General features: G+C 52.1%; 9 protein-coding genes across 9 annotated transcripts; 5 read left to right on the forward strand and 4 right to left on the reverse strand.

The window, feature by feature from the left end:
* Positions 1 to 2,827: 2,827 nt before the first annotated feature.
* Positions 2,828 to 3,043, forward strand: PG997_005825 (uncharacterized protein; the record flags this gene model as incomplete). Its single annotated transcript, XM_066810140.1, has 1 exon — positions 2,828 to 3,043. The coding sequence occupies one exon, from the start codon at positions 2,828 to 2,830 to the stop codon at positions 3,041 to 3,043; it is 216 nt and encodes a 71-aa protein (XP_066669063.1).
* A 1,011-nt stretch (positions 3,044 to 4,054) lies between these two features.
* PG997_005826 (GroES-like protein) lies at positions 4,055 to 4,336 on the forward strand (the record flags this gene model as incomplete). Its single annotated transcript, XM_066810141.1, has 1 exon — positions 4,055 to 4,336. The coding sequence occupies one exon, from the start codon at positions 4,055 to 4,057 to the stop codon at positions 4,334 to 4,336; it is 282 nt and encodes a 93-aa protein (XP_066669064.1).
* Positions 4,337 to 4,380: 44 nt separating this feature from the next.
* PG997_005827 (uncharacterized protein) lies at positions 4,381 to 5,769 on the reverse strand (the record flags this gene model as incomplete). The annotated part of the gene is made up of 1 exon (XM_066810142.1): positions 4,381 to 5,769. One exon carries the CDS (start codon positions 5,767 to 5,769, stop codon positions 4,381 to 4,383), a length of 1,389 nt encoding a protein of 462 aa, XP_066669065.1.
* A 341-nt stretch (positions 5,770 to 6,110) lies between these two features.
* PG997_005828 (phosphotransferase enzyme family protein) lies at positions 6,111 to 7,376 on the forward strand (the record flags this gene model as incomplete). Its single annotated transcript, XM_066810143.1, has 3 exons — positions 6,111 to 6,253; positions 6,346 to 6,572; positions 6,640 to 7,376. The coding sequence occupies 3 exons, from the start codon at positions 6,111 to 6,113 to the stop codon at positions 7,374 to 7,376; spliced, it is 1,107 nt and encodes a 368-aa protein (XP_066669066.1).
* A 1,790-nt stretch (positions 7,377 to 9,166) lies between these two features.
* PG997_005829 (uncharacterized protein) lies at positions 9,167 to 10,654 on the reverse strand (the record flags this gene model as incomplete). Its single annotated transcript, XM_066810144.1, has 4 exons — positions 9,167 to 9,463; positions 9,529 to 9,921; positions 9,992 to 10,330; positions 10,412 to 10,654. 4 exons carry the CDS (start codon positions 10,652 to 10,654, stop codon positions 9,167 to 9,169), a joined length of 1,272 nt encoding a protein of 423 aa, XP_066669067.1.
* Positions 10,655 to 11,826: 1,172 nt separating this feature from the next.
* Positions 11,827 to 12,405, forward strand: PG997_005830 (lyr family protein; the record flags this gene model as incomplete). Its single annotated transcript, XM_066810145.1, has 2 exons — positions 11,827 to 11,849; positions 11,919 to 12,405. 2 exons carry the CDS (start codon positions 11,827 to 11,829, stop codon positions 12,403 to 12,405), a joined length of 510 nt encoding a protein of 169 aa, XP_066669068.1.
* A 632-nt stretch (positions 12,406 to 13,037) lies between these two features.
* PG997_005831 (histone H2A) lies at positions 13,038 to 13,671 on the reverse strand (the record flags this gene model as incomplete). Its single annotated transcript, XM_066810146.1, has 3 exons — positions 13,038 to 13,096; positions 13,171 to 13,463; positions 13,616 to 13,671. 3 exons carry the CDS (start codon positions 13,669 to 13,671, stop codon positions 13,038 to 13,040), a joined length of 408 nt encoding a protein of 135 aa, XP_066669069.1.
* A 2,546-nt stretch (positions 13,672 to 16,217) lies between these two features.
* On the forward strand, positions 16,218 to 16,807 carry PG997_005832 (uncharacterized protein; the record flags this gene model as incomplete). The annotated part of the gene is made up of 3 exons (XM_066810147.1): positions 16,218 to 16,380; positions 16,493 to 16,564; positions 16,629 to 16,807. The coding sequence occupies 3 exons, from the start codon at positions 16,218 to 16,220 to the stop codon at positions 16,805 to 16,807; spliced, it is 414 nt and encodes a 137-aa protein (XP_066669070.1).
* An 883-nt stretch (positions 16,808 to 17,690) lies between these two features.
* Positions 17,691 to 20,050, reverse strand: PG997_005833 (uncharacterized protein; the record flags this gene model as incomplete). The annotated part of the gene is made up of 3 exons (XM_066810148.1): positions 17,691 to 18,162; positions 18,232 to 19,816; positions 19,888 to 20,050. 3 exons carry the CDS (start codon positions 20,048 to 20,050, stop codon positions 17,691 to 17,693), a joined length of 2,220 nt encoding a protein of 739 aa, XP_066669071.1.
* Between the last annotated feature and the right edge of the window lie 512 nt (positions 20,051 to 20,562).

Genomic DNA, 20,562 nt, shown 5'->3' on the forward strand with positions numbered 1-20,562 from the left:
TAACATTAAAATAAAGCGCGGGAAATAAAATAAGTAAAAAAAACGTTATAATTAACCTATTAATTTTATAACAATAAATTAATAAACCTAGCTATATTCTAATTTTAACCTTAAATTCTTTTAGAAATCTTTCATTTAAACTACTATAATTTAAATAATCTCAATTTAATTTAAATTAGCCAAAATTTAATTTTTATAGATATCGATTTATTAACGATTTTATTAACTTTACCACGTAATAAATTACTCTTTTTCGAGATGTTTTTAAAAGAATTAGTAATTATTTAATAAAACGATTAACGTGGTTTACTATTAAGCGGGCTATATTATTAAGCGGGCTACTCTTTTTATACCTCACCACTTTTATATAAGTTAATTTAACTATAACACTTTAAGTTAATTAAAATTACTCGCTATCGGAATCGCTATTTAATTCTACGTCTTTTTTATATATTCGCGCATTATAACCTATTTCGCCGTAAACACCGCAGCGCTTTCTACCGATCGCCCTCCGCTTCGACGGACCCCTTATTTTACCTTTATCAATCGCTCGACGCTTCCTTTTTATTTTCTCGTTCTATAGCTCTTATAATTCCTATATAGTAAGGGCTCTTTTAAGCTGGATACGTAATTTTTTAACTCTTCGGCGCTTCGAAAGTATTAAATTAGCCTCTTTTAATATATATATCCGATCACGTATAAAGGTTATTCTATAAACTATTTTATTTATATTCTTTATTATTTAATTTATAATATTTAAAATTGGCGTTAAGGAGTTTTTTTAATAGGTAAAGACTTTATTTTTAATAAAAGTAGAGTGTTTAATTGTTTATTAAGGGTTAAACGGCGTTTAAAGGTCGTAGGTACTAGCCGTCCCCGGACGGGATAGGCTAGGTGTAGGCGTTCGGAGACGCATATTTAACTTATTAATTATTTTATCCGGGTTATAAAGTATTAAGCCGAATACGTTAAATTTAAATTTAATATTAATTTTCGTTAAAATAGCGAAATATATAGCTTTAAACGCGATAAAGAACTCGAGCTTCGTAATTTAATTTATCGACGCCTTAATAAATAGCTCGATTTCCTTCGAATACGCGCGCTTTAACGGTGAATAAAATATTATATTTAATAGTTAAAGTAGGTAAAAAAAATAAAGAGGTATATTAAACGTAATAATATCGTTATTTTTATAGTATATCTTAAACTGCGCCGAAATATAACTCTTATAACCGTTAAGGATTAAGAGGTAATAGCGACCCTTCGTTCGCGACTTAGTATATTTATTAAAGTATTTAATTTAACTAGGCTTGTTTCGTTATCGGTTTAACCGTTAAAAGTCGGTTTAATTACTTAGTCGCTTAGTAAATCGTATTCGCGAGCTTAATTCGTAAAGTAGTATTAGTTTTAAACGATTAAAAACGACGGAATATAATAGCTTTACGAATTAATATATTTAATGGCCGTTGTTTATTCTTAATTATTAAGCTAAACCGATTTAGTTTTTTCACGCCGATCGGCGCGTATTACGACGAGTATTAACCCGATTATATTTATTATAAAGCCGGTTTCGTCGAAATTTTAAAAGTTTTTATCGAGGACGCCGTATTTAGTTTTTATATTCGCAATTAGCGTAAACTAAGTAGAAATAACCTTAAGATTTTCGTAAAGAGCCCTTTAATAATCGTATCGACGATTTAGTCTAGTTTTTAAATACGGGTTACGGTCGATAAAGCGTTTAGCCCAGTACTTACCGACCGGGTCGCCGCCGCGCGACCCGGTAAGTAAAATGGCCATATCTGCCACACTAGCCAAGTTAAAAAATATCCCTAGGGTGTCTATATTAATTATATACTTTAAAAATACCTCTTTTTTAATTAGATTTAATTTTAATCCGTTCGGTCGGGTATCGCGTCGTAGAGTTCGACCGTGGAGTCGATAGCTTATAAAGGCTTATAAAACTTAAAAGGCTTTCGTAGCAGCTTTTTAACTAATAGGTTTTAAAGGGTTTCGTATCGTTTAAATCGTTAAAGCGATTCGATATTCTAGTGATTAATTAAGTATTATAATTATAGAGATAAAACGCGTTAAAGTTTAATTAGTATAAGTAATTAAAAAAGTAATACGCTCGGTAATATAATACGCTTAATAGTAAACCACGTTATAATAATACGTTATTATAATTAATATAACTATTAAAATTTATATAAAGCTTAGATTTTAAATTAAACTTTAAATTAATTTATATTATTATTATTATTATTATTATATTATTAAGTAATCCCGGAAACTTACCGTTCGTTAACTCGGTCGGTCCGTCGTACCCGTCCCTCGGAGCAGCATTTTAACTTATAGCTATATGTTCTAATCATGCGGTCTTTGTTTCCGGTTACGGTTGGGGCGTTGCTTAACGAGGCTTTCATCGGCATAAGTACGAACGAAGCCCGATGACGTCTATACTGTAGCAGATGCGGGGAAGAACCAAGTTGCAGGTACAGCAAGTGGCGACGCAACACGCCCACAGCCACCCCGCGCCCTAGCCGCCCGGGGTCAACGAGCCCGCCTCCGCAGATAGATGGTCGTAGCACAGCGCGGGGTCCCGTCTCTGGGGTCTCTGGGGGTGGGGATACGCGATACACCCTCGGCAGTGAGCCCAGCTTGACATCCGGGGTTGGCTGCCCACTGTACATATAAAGAGAAGATGAAACGAAAGCTAGGCGGATGCACGGATAACCGAGTTGTCTCCCATCTCGTCCCATACCCGTCCCATCCGTCCCATTCATCACCCTCTGCATCTGATTAGTTCAAGTTCAACCCGTCCAACGAGATGGCATCCACCGACGACAGCAACATGCCCAAGACGCACACGGCCTGCGTTTACAACAAGCCGGGGTCATGCTCCGTCGCCATCCGCGAAGTGGAAACGCCCGACCCTGGGCCAGGCGAGGTGCTGGTGCGGCTCACCCACTCGGGCGTCTGCCATTCTGACTATGGCGTCATGATGAACACTGCAAGTGTCCCATTGACGAGTAACTACGAGTAACTACCGAACTACCTGCTAATACCGCACGCCTCTGGGGTCGACAGTGGGCACATCTCCCCTTTCCTACCCAGGAAGGCCAGGTGGGTGGCCACGAGGGAGTGGGATTCGTGGCCAAGGTCGGGGACGATGCTGGAAGTGCCGGGGTCAAAGTGGGCGACCGGGTAGGCATCAAGTGGGTGTCGTCCGCTTGCCTGGCTTGCTGTAAGTCTCCCAACAGTCTTTCCGAGTGTCTGCAGAACCGGCCGTAACATAGTCCGCTGCAGCCCCCTGCCTCGAGGGCATGGATGGCGTATGCTTCAACCAGGTAGGCACTGGCTGGCCCTTCTCCTCAGCACCCGCGCAAGGAGAGACAGAGAAGAACAACCGCTGACACGAACCCGTCCACCAGAAAATCAGCGGATACTACACGCCTGGCACATTTCAGCAATACGTGATTGGACCCGCCAAGTAAGCTCCCGTTCCGGATGCAAAGCCGTACGGTGCTCACACTGCCTGCAGCTACGTGACACCCGTCCCGGAGTCGCTTCCTGGTGAACTGGCCGCTCCGATGCTCTGTGCAGGTACGACACAGCCCTCTCCCTACGTTCCGGTCCTAGAGGGGGTTTTCAAAGCATGTCCAACTGACCATGTCCAGGCGTTACAACCTACGCGGCTCTGAGAAAGTCCGGGGCCAGTAGTGGGCACTGGGTCGTCATCGCGGGGGCCGGCGGAGGACTCGGCACCGTGGCCGTGAGCCTCGGAGCCAAGGCCATGGGATATCGTGTAATTGGCGTTGATGCGCCGAGCAAAAAGAAGTCGTGCTCGATTCCGGGGCCGAGCACTTCATCGACGTCACGGCCCACGATGACGACAGCATCGCTGCCGAGGTCAAGAAGCTCACTGGCCACGGAGCCAAGGCGGTGATAGTGGTAAGTGCACGCCCAGCGAGACAAGTGAGAATGATTAGCCGGCTGCTGACTATTGGCACGGTAGTGTACTGCGAGCAACAAGGCTTACGGGCAAGCCCTGGGGATGCTGGGCTTCGGAGGCACCCTGGTTTGTGTGGGCATGCCCGAAGGCGACCCCGAACCCATCGCCCGCTCCTATCCTGCGGCAATGGTGGCCAAGCAGGCGTCCATCGTGGCCAGTGCTGTCGGCAATCGTCGCGAAGCCGCCGAAGTGTTAGATTTCGCAACGAGGGGACTGGTCAAGTTTCCAGTCAAGACGGTGAGCATGGGCGATCTGCAGTCCGTCTTCGAAAGCATGGGCAAAGGGGAGATCATCGGTCGCGTTGTCTTGGATCTTTCCGGGTAGATCGACAGTTGGATAGATAGGTAGATAGATAGATGTACGATGTGCTACAGTTTCGCCTGCTTGCCGTTTCCATTTCCTGCATCCCTTGTCTCCAGCCCTGTACTCTTGTAGCCGAACAGATAGCCAGCGACCTTTCTCATCTGCACCTCTTCACTGCCCTCGGTGATGCGGTACCGTCTGAAGTGCCGCCAGATGTGCTCAAATGGCTGGTGTCTGCTGTACCCGTTGCCGCCGTGCACCTGGATCGCATTGTCCGCCGCCTGCGTGGCCAGCCTGTTGGCGTAGTAGTTGCACATACTGATCTTGTGTCCGAGCTGCTTCTCTATGGCGACCCATGGCGGCGGCTGCCCGGAGCTGCCGGCGCTGCCCCCGAGTTTGTGTTGCAATGCGTCCATTTCTGTGGCGGTCCGCAGGATCAGGAGCCGCAGCATCTCGGCCTGCGTCGACAGCTCCACGAGGGGCCACTGGATGGCTTGGTTCGACGACAGCGGCTTACCAAACACGATGCGCTCTCGGGCGTATGCTACGGAGCGATCGATGCAGAACTTGGCCGCGCCGCACGAGCTCGCGGCCTGCCTGATGCGGTTCTCGTGGGTAAAGGTCTGCGCTATCGCCAACCCGCCATCCAACGGTCCCAGTCTCGCCGAGGCAGGCACCTGTACGTCCTCCAAGATGACCGTTGCATGGTCCGTTGGCATGTTGAGGGTGTACTCAAAGGACTGGACCGTTATCCCGGGCGTGTCTCGGGGAAGGATAAAGGCCGTGATGCCGGCCGGGCTCCCGGCCTTGCCCGAAGTGCGGGCGAATATCAGCATGTGCGTTGCCGAATGCGCACCCGTCTGCCACTTCTTGTTTCCAGTGATGCTGTAGCCGGACGTTCCGTCAGAGAGGGTGCAGGGCGTGGCGGTTGTGTCCATGTGGGTTGCATCGCTTCCGTGGTGTATCTCGGTCAGGCCAAAGGTCATACGGAACTCGCCCCGCAGACGCAGTGGGATGAAGTCGGCCCTCTGCTGTTGGTTGCCCCAGTGGTAGAGCATCAGGAAGTCTGGGAAGTTGCCCACCATGCTGTGCTCGTTCTGCAGGTCGTTGGCCAGGCTGACGCCGCCGCCGTAAAGGGGGTGTGCGGCCATGTGATACCTCACGGCGCACATCCACAGGTTCGTTTGTGCGTGTTCCTGCCCTCCATAGCGCTTAGGCAACGGAAACCGATAGAAGCCGGCCCGGTCGGCGATGGCACGGGCTTGGCCAAGCAGCTGCTCCCATTCCCGTGTCGGGAGCCCGCCGTTGTCCCATTGCGTCCGCGACGGCTCGCGGCGATGGTCGAAGAAGCGCACGTTATCGTTGCTGTTTTGAAGTGGGATGATCTCTTGGTAGATGAAGCTGTCCAGCTTTTGGATGTATGCTTGGAGGTCTGCCGGAAGATCAAAATTCATGGTGGCGGGATGTGGGGGTGAAGGGAAAGGGAACATGGCCGTGGTTCCCAGGGCGCAGCATCTGCGATGGGGAAAATACTAGAAAATAGAAAATAGAAAATACCAACCCTGCCAATGCCAGGGGCCAGGCCGCGGTACATCTCCGCATCATGGCCACCACCGGCAGCGACAACCACAACCCCGCACCGGTTCAAGCCACTCAGGCATCCCGTACCTCGGCACGGCGGCTTGAGTACGGACGACTCTGGAAGAAACATAAAGGGAGCTTGTCTGTGTTGCCTGTCCGTACAACAAATTTCATGCAACACAAAGTAGCAAGCGCCGACGCACTTGACAGCGCAATGGCCGGCTTGGTCAGGCACCCCATTGACATCCACTCGCTGGAGATCTATCTCGCCCGTCAGCTTCCTCAGGTTGGGTTACCCCTGGAGGTCAAACAATTCGGGTTTGGCCAGTCGAATCCCACATATCAGCTCACATCCGTGTAAGTTCCCCGTTCCCCGTTCCCCGTTCCCCGTTCCCCCCTTTTCCCCTCCCAACGCCCACGGTTGGCTCATCCCAAGCTTCATTGACCAGGTCGACAAAGAGACGCTATGTTTTGCGGAAGAAACCCGCCGGCAAGCTGCTCTCCAAGGCTGCCCACAAGGTCGAGCGAGAGTACCGGATCATGCGTGCTCTGGAGACGACAGACGTACCGGTCCCCAAGCTTTACTGCCTGTGCCAAGATGAATCCGTCATTGGCACCCCGTTTTACATAATGGAGTTCCTGGACGGTCGTATCTTTGAAGATGCCGCGATTCCAAGTGAGACAGAAACCAGCCCCCTTCGCCCGTCGAGAATGCCGTTGGTGTTAACCCGGCCTCTGATTAGATGTGCCTGCCCCCGAGCGGACCCAGCTATGGCGAGCAGCTACTCAGACCCTTGCGAAGCTGCACAGGCTGGATCATGCCAAGCTCGGCCTACACGACTTTGGGAAGTCTAATGGCTTCTACAATAGGCAGTTGGCAACCTGGACGCAGATCTGCGGCGCCCAGGAAAAGGCGAAGGACGCCGACACCGGCGAGGCCGTCGGGAGGATCCCCCATTTCGAAGAGCTGGTTGGCTACTTCTCGAGCGGGACTCAGCCCCGAGATCGAGCGACTCTGGTTCATGGTGACTACAAGATCGACAATCTGGTTTTCCACCCGACCGAGCCCTGGGTCGTTGGCATCCTGGACTGGGAGATGAGCACGGTGGGACATCCCCTATCCGATCTGGCCGGACTCCTGCTGCCGTATTACACTGCCCGGCTGCAGACCAGCTACTTCCGTGCCGACGCCTTCCTCTCCGCTCCCGGCCTGCCCAGCCCCCAGATGGTGATGCAATGGTATCGGGGAGTCGCGGGCTGGGACCTGCAGCCCGACATGGAGTGGGCCGTGGCCTTCGCCGCCTTTCGATCGGCGGCCATCTGCCAAGGCATCGCCGCCAGAGTGGCGACCAGGCAGGCCAGCAGCCCACAGGCCAGGAACTATGCTGACGCCTTTCGGCCATTTGCAGACTTTGCCTGGGGCATGATACAGCGCCGGGAGCGCCGTCACGAAATAGGTGAATTAGGGGCAAAGCTATAGCCGAGCCTCCGCACACAACATCGAGACAATGGGCATGCCTTTTCGGGGTCTAAACTGCCGCCCACGTCGAGTATAACCCCCGAATCTACAACTTGCTGTCACTGCTGCGAACCCTTTGCCCACACTCCTCCTTTTCCGTGCCACACAAAACACTCCTTTTGTGCTAGAAGCAGACCGTGTTGGGGGTGGGTGTAACGTAAATATATGCCCTGTTATTTATACTGCACAACGGCCCTGGATGGGGCAAACTTTGTGACGTGGTGCGCATCGGGGTCAGTCACGCATGGAGAGCACGTGTGAAAATAGAACACCGCGGTTGGTGCAGGATGCTGAGGTTTTAACCTGCGTCCTCCAACCTATCGTTGTACATCCATTATCTCTAGCCGACAACATCTCATTCCAACCAGACCACAGCAGCGGGCACATATGCCGGGTATTACTGGAGAGACGCTCATGGTACCGGACAGACAACGCTTTTAGTCTCCAAGGGGTGGCCAAGCTATATCCATGTGAGTCAGGTTAGGGCATATAGTCATTGCGCCACATACCAGTCGTGGTTTTGTACCCATGCTGGGACTTCAGCTGCATCTCCATACTCACAAACTCCGAGTTAGCCAGCTTAACACCAGCTGTTAAGCTGTCCTCGACTGGCCTACAGTACGAATGTGGTGGTTTATGTTCGACACCCACTCGGGTAGCCTGGTTGTCATGGGGGATCCCCCCAAGGTTAATATGGGATACCTTTCTTGTATTATGGTGAGATTAGTCACACGCTGTTAATACACCATATGCCCAGCTGCTCCGACAGGAATGGCCGCTCTGGCTTTCCTCATGTAGTATTAGTACAAATACATATCTCATCACCAGGTGTTGCTAATGATTTGTGCAATAAACTGGGATGCAAGTGCAGTTACACCAATCCACCAACCCCTACAGTGACCACCTAAGTATAAGAGGGTTAAATGGAGCAAATAGTAACATTCAATAGGGCAGAACATATAACCACTGCCATATTTGGTTAAACTTGATCCAGAACGTAAAGTTGCCTGATACGGGAAACGGAAACGGTAGAACAACATCTCCAACTACAACACATAAGCACCTCCATGTTGTCACCGGGTCATAGTTCCATATGTTTCCTCAACATGCGGCTTATCAACTTCTCGGTCACTATTCTCGTCAAATAACCCTCATTGAAGTTACCACCACTCCTGTAAATGGGCTCACATAACCAGAGAACCACATAAATCAACCTCACACTTAAGCAAAACGGTAATAACCTGATACCAAGCTAAAATAATACAAATGTAGGCCAGCTATAGCCAGCATCTATACGTATTCACCCCCAAACGGCTCACCACAATATATCGTACGCATCCCCATACAGACAAGGCTGAGAGCAGAGCCTCGTCACCAGTCAACCATAATTCCGATCACGTGACTCCATCACATATCTATCCGCTTGCACAAAGCCACTCCACTTACTCACTTCCACCTGAATTCATTAAGCCGCCGTGGATTGTGTGCAGGGAACGGTATGCATTAAAGTCTTGCATATACCAGTTACAATAGTCAATTCGCCATGGTCTTTACGACGTACAAACCCAACACACATCAGCTACAAGGTCAACCGAATGGGGGAAAAAACAGTCCACGTCTAATTATTGCGCCATTGATGCAAACGTCTGTATTGTACACCATAGACAAAGCCTTTCCACCCGCCCAAGAATGCATGCCAACGCTTTATTACTCCTGCATTGAAATTAGGCCATTACGCACGCTATCTTCATTTACAACAGCATCCGTCTCGGGTCCTCAATGTACTCCTTGATCTTGACTAGGAACTGAACGGCTTCCCGTCCGTCGAGCAGGCGGTGGTCATAGGTGAGAGCCAGGTACATCATCGGTCGGATCTCAATCTTGCCGTTGATGGCGACTGGCTTGTCCTTGATGGCGTGGAGACCCAGCACGGCGGTCTGGGGAAGGTTGATGATGGGCGTGCCCATCAGCGACCCGAAAACGCCACCGTTGCTGATGGTGAAGGTGCCACCAGCCATATCCTCAATCGTGAGCTTGTTGTCACGTGCCTGTTAGGAGACCTGGTTAGCTGACTGTCTAGGTGAAGAGGGGATATGGTTGTAGAAATGCGCACCTTCTTGCCAAGGTCGGCAATGGACTTCTCAATGTTGACCATGTCCATGCCCTCGACGTTGCGCACCACGGGCGTGACCAGGCCCTTCTCCGTGGCGACCGCAACGCTGAGATCGACGTAGTCTCGGTAGACGATGGTGTCACCGCCGTTCTCGCCCTCGATGGAAGCGTTGATGACGGGGATATCGCGCATGGCCAGGACGCAGGCACGGGCGAATGCGCTCATGAAACCCAGCTTGACGCCCTGCTTCTTCAGGATCTCGTCCTTGTAGAGCTTTCGGAACTCCATCAAGGAAGACATGTCGACCTCGTTGAAGGTAGTAAGCGAGGCGGCAGTGTTCTGAGACTGCTTGAGACGCTCGGCGATTCGGAGACGCATGCGGTTCATCTTGACCTACAGTGGTCATAGCTGGTTAGAGTACTCGGTCGAAACCACTTCACCAGGAGCCGGGGATTACACATACTCGGCGCTCTTCGCGGCTGCCCAGGGTGGGGCCGGCGCTGGAAGAATCCTTGGCAGGTTGCGAGGACTGCTTAGGGGGAGGAGTCTCCTTCTTGGGCTCTGGCGGGGGCGCGGGTTTCGAAGGCTCGGGCTTGCTCTCCTCCTTGGGCTCGGCGGGTTTGGCATCGGTGGACGCGGTCTCCTCCTTGGGGGCCTCTTTGGACTCGCTCTTGTTGCCACCCTCCGGGGCAGCGCCGGCCTCGATCTTGGCAATCTCCTGGCCGACGGTGACGGTATCTTCCTCATTGGCCATGAGCTCCCTGATGACACCGGCCTCGGGCGCATTGACGGCAACGTCGATCTGGAGGGCGCTTGTTAGTAAACGTCATAGCCGGGAGAGCAGTGCGGCCTAGCGCGGCATGCCAGGCGGGTGCATGCTTGCCTTGTCTGTCTCGATGGTCGCAATCTCCTCGTCCGCCTCCACGTAGTCGCCAATCTGCTTGTTCCACTGCTTCAAGGTACCCTCGGAAATGGACTCGGCCATCTGAGGGACTTTAACGAGAGTATCGGCGTAGGTGCGCACTTGGTTCATCATGGTGGGCAAGGGAACACCTCGCAGGGGCTGCTGCATGGGGCGTCGTAATTGCGCAACGCGCGCCGCGGTGAGTAGCCTTCGAGAAAACATGATGATGGACCTGTTGTTGTGACGGGGAAGGATTTTTGATTTTCTTTCTTGATAACCGAGGAAAAGATCAAAGCAAAGGACTCTGGCCTGTCGCAAAGGAAGCAGGGAGCAGAGTATATCAAAAAATGAACCGGCACAGTTGAGTGTGCAAAAGAGTCACTCGGGAAGCGAGTTTAGGATATAGTGAAGAGAGAGAGATTTATTGACGCAAGAAACAAGCAAAAGCGTTTGGATAAGTTCGAATTGGAGAAGCTCTAAAAAAAGCTGCCACTGCAACACCCGTGTTTCCGACAGGGGGGCGAGCAGGGGAGTTTGGCTGCTATTTGTCCTTGCTACCAGCTGCGAGAGGTAGGCAGGGAAAAAATACATAGGCAAGGAAAAGCACAGCTGCGAACTCATTAGCCGGCAACCCCAGGAGCGAGTGACGTACCGATTTCACCCGCCCATGCCGGACGGAGGAGCAGCAAGCACTATGTGCTTGTGCTAACACGCAGCAGGCATGGATGGGCCAGCAGGCACGGAAAGGAAGGGCTGGAGATTGGACCCAGCTTTGCCAGCGTGAAAGCCTGCCAGCTTGCCAGCTGATGCCCACCCTGCCAGCTGATGCCCACCCTGCCAGCGTCGCGGAGCGTGACTACAGGCTGGCAGCCAGGCAGGCCTTTACGGTTCAAAACGGTGGACATCTGGACGGTGGGCAGCGCCAGTGCCCGCGCTCAGAAAGGTACATGGCTGCCTGGGCAAGGTACCCGACCGCCAGCCCAGCACCTCAGGTCCAGTAACGGAGCGGACCCAGAGCCCGAGGCTGGCCAATCAACCTGCGCGGGAACAAATCAGTCCAAGCTCCCTGTCCTCCCTCTATTGTCTGCTCTGCTCTGCTCGCTGTGTTGCCTCAGGCATCCAACTTTCAATTGGCTCAAGCCCACCTCGAGCTTGCAACATTGTGAATCCATCCCCAAGCCGCCAGCCAAATCATCGCGAGTCCGATTGACCGCGACCACCACCAAAACCTACCCTCTCCACTCCCCTCCGGAACTGCCGAGCTCGACGCTGAACCAGGCAAGGTTCAATCGAGCGCCAATTCCTCGTCAGAGAAACAACGCGTCGTCCAGTCCGAACTGGTATCGCATCGGGAGGCAGCAAAAGGGCTCTTCACACTTTTCACTTGGCTCACCATGTCGACAAGACAGGCCGCACTGTGAGCTCAATTGCTGTACCTCGAGTGTTTACGTGTGAAAAAGCTCCTGACCAAGCATTGTGTCCGCAGGTCGCTCTACCGACGCTCTCTGAGGCTGTCGCTCGACTGGGCCGTCCACCGGCACTTGTGGCGAGGGCAAGCCCTCTACATTCGATCGCTCTTTGAGGCAAACCGCAACATCACAGATCCCCGGAAACAAAGGGTACGCCACTCCCATTTCCCCTCCCCATCGCTGGTCTCAAGTCATTGGGACTTTGCTTGGGCCGGCCCTTGTGGCAGCCATACCGGAGACAATGCAGAGCTGACTGAACACCCGGTGCATCGACAGGCGTTACTCACCGAGACGGAGAAGCTGCTGCAGGAGTGGAAGCACCCTGATCCGTACACTCCCCCCACCGCCCCAGGAGGTATGCTCAGATTCTACGCGCCGAAAGCAAGCGGCCTAGAGGAATGCTATGCTAACAGGATACACGCAGGTTCCAAGTACGAGCGAAACGTACCCGTACACTCTACAGCTCGTAAGTACCAGTCCCTACCCGTCCTTTTTCGGCCGTGACAGGTGTGAGCAAGTCAACTAATGTCTTCTTTCCCTAGCCCCGCCCGACTTGAAGTTTTGATCAATTGCAATGGATGGCAAAAGCCTAGGGGGCAGCAAACTGTACATAGAGACCCTGTAAACTGCGCATAGATATCACCAAAAGCTGCAAGCAACGTCTCCGGGGCCCTCAACTTCCTTCGCAAATGTGACCACGGCCCTCTATATCGAGTTGCTCTACGTCGGAATTCTGCCATAGCACACGACGCAGCAGCGAAGTGTCGTTCCAAGGTCGTGAGGAAGACAGATGACACAAGCCAACATGGCTGAACAAGAGTGACAAGGACCTCAGATAGCAAGGTGACGGATTGCGGAGAAAGCGAGCAATTTGCTGGCGAAGCCAGAGGGTTCGTGTCATGAATATAAGATAAGCAAGAAAAGTCACGGGCACAGCAGGATATTAAGAAGTATTTGTTCAGAAAGTTCTCATTTCATGTCCATATCCCTAATGGACGTTTCCCAGACGGATTATGTCTGTAATGTACAACCCATTCGCATAAAAAGCAAACCTTGACCTGCCGTGACCCCGTTGTTCATGAAAAGCGTCCCAAACTGCAAAGCAGAAAACACAGAAAACCAAGCGCAAAACCCAATTACAACTCTTGGCTGCCGGCGTTCTTACCGGGCTTGCCAGTCTTCTTGGGCAGGAGGTCTAGAAGGCGATGTATTAGCATGGCTGTTTTTTTGTTTTTTTAAGGGAGGAGCGCGTTATGTAGGGATACTCACTTTGGTGGATGTTGGGGAGAACACCACCCTGGGCGATGGTGACGTGGCCGAGCAGCTTGTTCAACTCCTCATCGTTGCGGATGGCCAGCTGAAGATGGCGGGGGATGATACGGGTCTTCTTGTTGTCGCGAGCGGCGTTACCGGCCAACTCGAGAATCTCGGCAGCGAGGTACTCGAGGACGGCAGCCAGGTAAACGGGAGCACCAGCACCGACACGCTGAGCGTAGTTGCCCTTTCGGAGCAGACGGTGGACACGACCGACGGGGAAAGCCAGACCGGCCTTGGATGAACGGCTATTGAAGGAGGCCACGTTAGAATCCGTGCGGAAGAAGAGCGGACGCGCCCAAAGAAGAAGACGCGTTCTAAAGCGGCCAAGGATGGAGGTCCAAGCCGAAGAAGCGCGACCCAAGGTCGGACAGGCCGAGGAAGATGGGAATGTACTTACGATTGCGCGTTCTTGGAACCGCTGGCCTTGCCGCCGGACTTGCCGCCTCCAGTCATTTTGATGGATGTAGTTGGGGGTTGGTGGGAGAGGGAGTTGATTGATTGATGTCCGAGGACCGAAGATCGAAAAAGATCTGAGAGTGGTTGAGAGTGGTTGAAGGTGGGAAGTGGTGGTTGTTGTTGAGATGAGATGGAGTGGGAAGTATTGGTGAAGTTCAGTGGGGGATAGCTGCTTAAGTACTGGTCGCGTCAAGCAGCCGGATCACGAAATCACCAAAAAGGTGAAAGGGAAGGGGGAAGCTGGGGCCAAGTGGATTGTGGCACTGATCTGAGTTACAGAGTTACAAACACCGCCAGGCGGTGGCCGGGTGGGGCGGGCGCTGGCTGGGGCTAGTCTGCTTTGGGCCCAGAAATGGAAATCGCGCGCCTGGGTGTGCTCAGAACATTGAAAAAATAAAGGACCGCCGAAAAATAACAAAGCCGGGAAAATCAACTGGCCCGGCCAGGCATAGGCATCCCCACTCTTCAAGGCCAGCCTGCAGCAGAGTGCAGCCGCCGCCTAAGGTTACATGCCTCTGCCTCTGCCTCTCTGCCTCTGGGAAGTGAGCCGATAGACTGCTTGCAGCCACCGGATGCCTTGATTGCAGCGTGCTAAAGCACTGCCGCGCCCTGCCCCCAGCCAATCAAATAATTGCATTCCGCCGCCTCCAGCTATCCGTTTCTGGCATGGACACACTACCCTGATCCCACCTGATTTGAATAATAATAATATTACATAGATAGCGAGGCACCCACCCCATGGAGACCTGGCCCTTTTCCCTCGTTCTTTCTACTTCCCGCCGCGTCCTCGCGCCCTCGCGCACGCTTTTCCCCCTGCCTGATTTGTTTTCCCTCTTCGCGCCGGATCAGTCTGGCCAGATCAGATCACTCGCTGAATGTCCATTGCCCATTGCCCACGTCTAGTGTTGAATCCCCCCCCCAAGGTTCATCTCTTCTCAAACTGGACACCCAACTGCTCGACTGATTGCCAACTCGCGCCCTTGGCCGAATTTTTGATCCGAACTGCTGATCCCCTCTGGTGTGCCTGATCTGGCCGTACCGGAACGTTTGAAATTTTGCACTCTGGTTCGACGGGTCTGGCTGGGTGATTTCGAATTGGGGCTGGGGCCTTTTTTTCCGCCGTTTGATCTGGCCCTCCGGCTGATCCGATGATGTGTTTTGGGTCAATCGAATCGACTCACATGACACTTGAGTCATTTCGAAATGATCTTGTTTTTATGTCAGATCTTTCTGCATAGTCCCAGGTCTTTTTTCCGGCTCGATTTGAAGGTCCGTATGCCTCTTGAACACAGGTTGTTGAACCATTTTAGATGTCAAAGGTGGCTTGAGGCTCACTCAAGGCTCAGTGAGGTCCATTTTTACCCAGGGTCTGGCATTGTAGTGTAGTCACGGAGGTACATAGTGGAATTAGATATGAAATACATAGGTATAGCCTCAGGCATTTTTTTTTAAAACCCATCTAGGGTCCAAAATATGCATGTGATATACAGATCTGGGGTATCAGCCTTGCCAGAAGCCGCTTTTGACACGGCTCCGGGCCGAACTCTGGGGTAAATCTATCAAACATCGGCCCCGGAAACTGCCAGCCGCGGGGCAGATCTGGTGATAGCTTCATTTTTTGTGACCAAAGTGGAAGTCTAGACGCGCCCGTCGGTGTCAGGGTCATGTGATCTGGGTGGCATAGGATGGAGATGGCAGGCGTGCGGGTGGGGGCGCCGCTGGCTCTCCACGGAAGCTGGGAGGAATGTGATCCACCGCCGCCCAGGACGGACGAGATGGATCAGGCTGTGATGCAGCCTCCGAGCAGGAGACAGTACTAGTAGATGCAACATGCGGAAATGGAGCGAGGTCGAATTATTTGATTGGCCGAATTGCTACGATGAATAAGTCCCGGGGACCCGATTCTTGCCTCATGGAGATGGCGTGTGTTCCTTGGATTGGATTCATCTGCAGGGGTTACTGGACGAATTCGTTGATTGATTGATCTCAGGGAAGGGAAGTTGACGCGCTTCTGGCGTGGCAGCAGGGCCCCGAAAGCGCGTCTGGTGCCGGACTCGGCGTCTTTGGCAATAATGCGGTGGGCTGGGGATGGGAGAACTCAGAAAAGGCCGCCAAAAAGACGGGTACGTACCTACCGGTGTGCAGTCGAAGTGGCTAGAGTGCTGGTTAGACGGGGGTTCCATTGGGATGGATGGATGCTTGATCAATTGCTGGTTGATTTGGGCCAGTGGGGTTTTTACCTTTTGGCTACCTTACCGTCGCGCGCGCGCTGATGGGGGTGTGTGGCTCTAAAAGCCAGGCCTTCTCTGCCTCCCGATTGTGGTGTTAAATCAGTAACCACGCTAGTGTCTTTCGCTGCCAGCTACAAAAGGACCTTCATCCCCCATTCATCCCTCCAATCCACAACTCTTGACTTCCCATCAACCACAACCCATCTTTCCAACCTCACAACAAGCCAGCAACAGCTTTTCGGATTCTCAATCCATCCATCTACACCAACCCACTTCTTTTCTCTTCCACCAACCCAGGAAACCAATCTCACAATGGCTCCTAAGGCCGCTGACAAGAAGCCCGCCTCCAAGGCCCCTGCCACCGCTTCCAAGGCTCCCGAGAAGAAGGATGCCGGCAAGAAGACCGCCGCCACTGGCGAGAAGAAGAAGCGCACCAAGACTCGCAAGGAGACCTACTCCTCCTACATCTACAAGGGTATGTTTCCGATCGCAATCTCGACGTGCTTTCCCACCCAGAATCGCGTCGCGTTTACGTGTCAAATGAGCGAATCCTCACTTGCTACTCACTTGCTAACTTCCATGTCCAGTCCTGAAGCAGGTCCACCCCGACACTGGTATCTCCAACCGTGCCATGTCCATCCTCAACTCCTTCGTCAATGGTAAGCCCCGCTCCTATGCGCCGCGTTTCTCCAGCATCGCATGCTAATTCATCCTTTCCTACAGATATCTTCGAGCGCGTCGCAACTGAGGCCAGCAAGCTCGCTGCCTACAACAAGAAGTCCACCATCTCTTCCCGAGAGATCCAGACCTCGGTCCGCCTCATCCTCCCCGGTGAGCTGGCCAAGCACGCCGTCTCTGAGGGCACCAAGGCCGTCACCAAGTACTCCTCATCCACGAAATAAGTGGTGGATTGGATTTCTCGGTTTCTGCGGTTGTCTAGGGTGTTTTTGTCTTGGGTTTGGGATCCTTTTTACACAGCTTGCTTGGCATCATGATGAGGCTTGGCCAAGGGGTTCAAGCTTCGACACATGGATTCTGATGAATTGACATCGATCTGGAGTCTCAATAATGCGTTACGGATGGCTTTGATTTTCGGAGGCGATTTGCCTCTGCATTACGGTATGGGGTTCTGCGGTTGTACAATACAGATTTCCCGATAGGGTTCCCCGGAATGATACTCAACAATGAACAAACCCCAATGCCTCTTTTCTGCCCGTGAATTACAACCGCTTTCAATTTAATCTGTATAATTGTTCTAACTGTTAAAAAAAATACACGCGATATTGCGCTTATGAAAGCCGTTCCACCCGGCGCACACCTCGCGGATCTATTCTGGTCATTACGGCCCGCTATATTGTCTCACCCGGAACAGGAATTCCCAGTAATGCCCTTTATCCGGGTTCGTTGGATTCGTTGTGCAATATTTATCAATTTCAGCTCACCTTGTTCATTGCTTGCGGCGAGGGCTTGGATAGTGTAAAATGTGCTTCTATGTTTCTTAAACATTGGTTGTTCGTTTGGCTGACTAGAAATCTGAACCGTCAAGGCCTCGTGGTATTGGCATCGCGAGGTTTTCTGTCATGTCACATGGCATATTTGCTTGGCTTTCCAGCATCAACCAGAGCGCAATACTGTTTCGGCACTACGATGGCATCCGTTCTCATGTCCATGCTCTTTGCCAACACGATATGCTGTCCTGTGGTATTTCACTGGCTTCTAGGCGGCTTATTTAAGCATGGTTCACATGTCTATTGTACAGTGCAGCTAATGTTGAAGTTGCTCTTCTCAGGACTCGCCCAGGCCAGCCTTGGTCTTCTTGACGACATGTACGATAGGTACCATGATGCCCTTGTTATCAGTTGTGCCGAGGGCCATGCCCTTGGACCAGCCCATCTTTTCGAGCAGCATTCGGCCCTTGTTGTCAGAAGCCAACTCGGAAGCATGCTGGCCTACAACCTCTCCCTCTCGGTAACTGGTAGCAGCATGGCCACGCTTGACGTTAGGATCCTTGCGGCGTAGAGCCTTGTATTCCTTGACCACCTCCTCGTCAACATCGACGCGGGGATAGTAGCTTTGGCGGAGAAAGCGAGTAGCCGAGGTGAAGCCACGCTCGTCGTAGCTGACAGTGGACTTCGTCCGATAAAGGACAGGGTATCGGCTAACACCTTTGCCTGCCGACTGCGACTTGACCTTGAGTTGTGCCGCCACTTGGTGAATGCATCGCCGCGAATGTTTATCCAGCGGGGGAAGACTTAGCCTGCATAGTTATTAGTGACTAATCGATATGATGAAATGGTAGATTTGAAGGGACGGTCGGTGTACTTACTGTTCATCATCGCCGAGGATGAACTGCTCCAGCTCATACACCAGATCGTCCTTGGTCATGCCTCCAGGGTACTTGATGCGTGGATCTTCTGGATTAACGTTCTTGCCCAACAGCCCCTGTGCACGAAGGGCTTCCCGCTGTTTCTTCTTCTCCGCCTTTTTCATCCGATCCTTTTGGAATGTCGCGTTCATAGCTTCCTCCAGTTCCGAGTCGGAAACATAGGGCACCTGCGAACGTTTGTTGTAGTTGTGAAGTGACGGGCGGTGCCAATCCATCAGGTCGAGCTCGTCAAAGGCCTCGGCCATCTTAGAAGCACTTGGATACTGGCCCTTCTTCTGGATAATCTTGGCCGTCTTCGAAGAGCCCTTCTTCTTGCGGCGAGGCGTGGTCTTGGGGGCTATATTCCAGTCGTCTCCGCCATCGTCGCCAGATCCCGTGCCATCATAGAGGAAAATCACATCGCCACCAAGTCCCATTTGCTCCTGCTTCGCCAACATCCGTGCTAAGCGCTCATCGTGACCCTGCGAGGTAGTTTGTTGGGCACCTTTGCCATCATTACGATCAGGCTGTTCACCAGACTCATCAAGACTATCTTCGTCTAGTAATCCATCCGGAAGTCCGTCGCTGTCGGTGCCCCCGATATCACGCAGTAGATGGAAAGCATGCGAACCAAGGCCGGGATGTTGATCGAGCTCGTCGTCGTCGTCGTCGTCATTTTCATCCTCTTCCATGTTGGCGATGTAATCGGCAATCATTGCAGCCTCCTCATCAGAGTGGGTTCCGCTTAGAAGCTTTTCAAAACGCTGGTCATCCTCTGGTTCCTTGCTCGGAGGTTGATCAGCGACGGTGGCCTTGTAGACGTCAACGTCGGCAGTCTTGTAGACATCGATTTCGGCGGTCGATGAGCTATTTTGGTGATTGGGGGCCTGGATCGTCTCCTCCACCACCTGAATCTCGGTATTAATTTGGCTAAGCTGCATGAAATCACTGTCTGGGTTAGGAGTATTGGTAGAGCGCGTGACTGGTGCTGTGGTTTGTCGTGACGGATTGCGGCCCCTGAAGAGTATGACTTCTTCACTGGAGTCCGAATCTTGAAGAACCGGATCGTGGCCGCTCTCATCCTGCGTTTGGATAGGCACCTCTGGATATTTCTGCCGTAGAGACTTGTCTCCCGCAGTGTCGATTACAAACAATGGGGGCGACGGCGCAGTAGCCGGGTGGGCGTCTGCTGCAACAGTGTCCATGCTTGGGACCACATCGGTAGCGCCAACGTCGACATCAACACTGACGCGATTGCGCTCCTCCGATTCAGCAGGGGTTGTAATATCATTACTGCCAGGCCGGGCGTCTACTGCCATGGTATCATCCAGGACGTCGGTCTCGGCCGCATTGGAAACCGCTGGCGGAGCCTCAGCCGGGGCAGTCTGCTTGTCCTGATCTTGCAATACCTTGAGTTCGTCTGATGGGTTCATATAGCCAGCACTGACAAACTTGACGGGGTTGTATCGCAACTTGCCATCTTGGGCTGGGCCGCCGCGGCGTCTCTGCGCCGTACTCCTAGCCTCGTCGGCCAAAGTATGCGGTCCTGGCACGTGTGTAAGCATCTTGTGGAGGGTGGATGCGGCAGAGACCGGCCGGACGGTGATGAGGTCATACCACGATTGGGACCTCGGAAGGCAGGTGTGCTGGACCGTATCACGTCCAGCAAGGGATCACGCCGAGGACCACGGCCTCCAGGCCCAGAGGACGAGCCTTGGCCCTGGCCTTGACTAGGGGGACCTCCTTGAGAGAACTTCTTAGGGGGTTTTCTTCTGGCCATAGTGGCGGATGCTATTGAGATAGGTCGGGTGTGAGTGAATTGGATATAGTTGCGAGATTTCCAGAACTGGATGTTGCTGTGTCTCTGGCTGATATGGCAGGATTCCAATCCAAACAGATGATGGTCTGGGTTGTGTGTGGCGGAAGTTGCAAGCAATAGGTAGGTGCATGTGGGTAGGTCACTCCCTGATTGGGTCGGATTGTCGAGGCAGGCAAGACTATTCGATTCTGCTTCCACTTTACTTGAATGTATGAGTCAATCGACTTGACAATGGATCAATTGCTTACCGTGCCGCACGTGCAGTAAGTGCATAGACCAACAATCTACATACCAGGGGCCTTTGTTTAAGCCCTGTTTCATGAAGCCTCTTTGGCAAAAGAAGAAAAAGACAAGAAAAAGAAAATCTACACCATAATTGAACGACTTTCCAGTCTCTCTTCCCTTCAAGTGAAACGGAGCCTCCAGTCCGAGCCGGTGGAGTCGATGATGCTATCTGGGTATCAGCATGCTAT

The sequence above is a fragment of the Apiospora hydei genome (assembly GCF_038363865.1).
Source record: "Apiospora hydei strain CBS 114990 chromosome Unknown utg000005l_segment0_segment0, whole genome shotgun sequence".
NCBI classification, from domain to species: domain Eukaryota; kingdom Fungi; phylum Ascomycota; class Sordariomycetes; order Amphisphaeriales; family Apiosporaceae; genus Apiospora; species Apiospora hydei.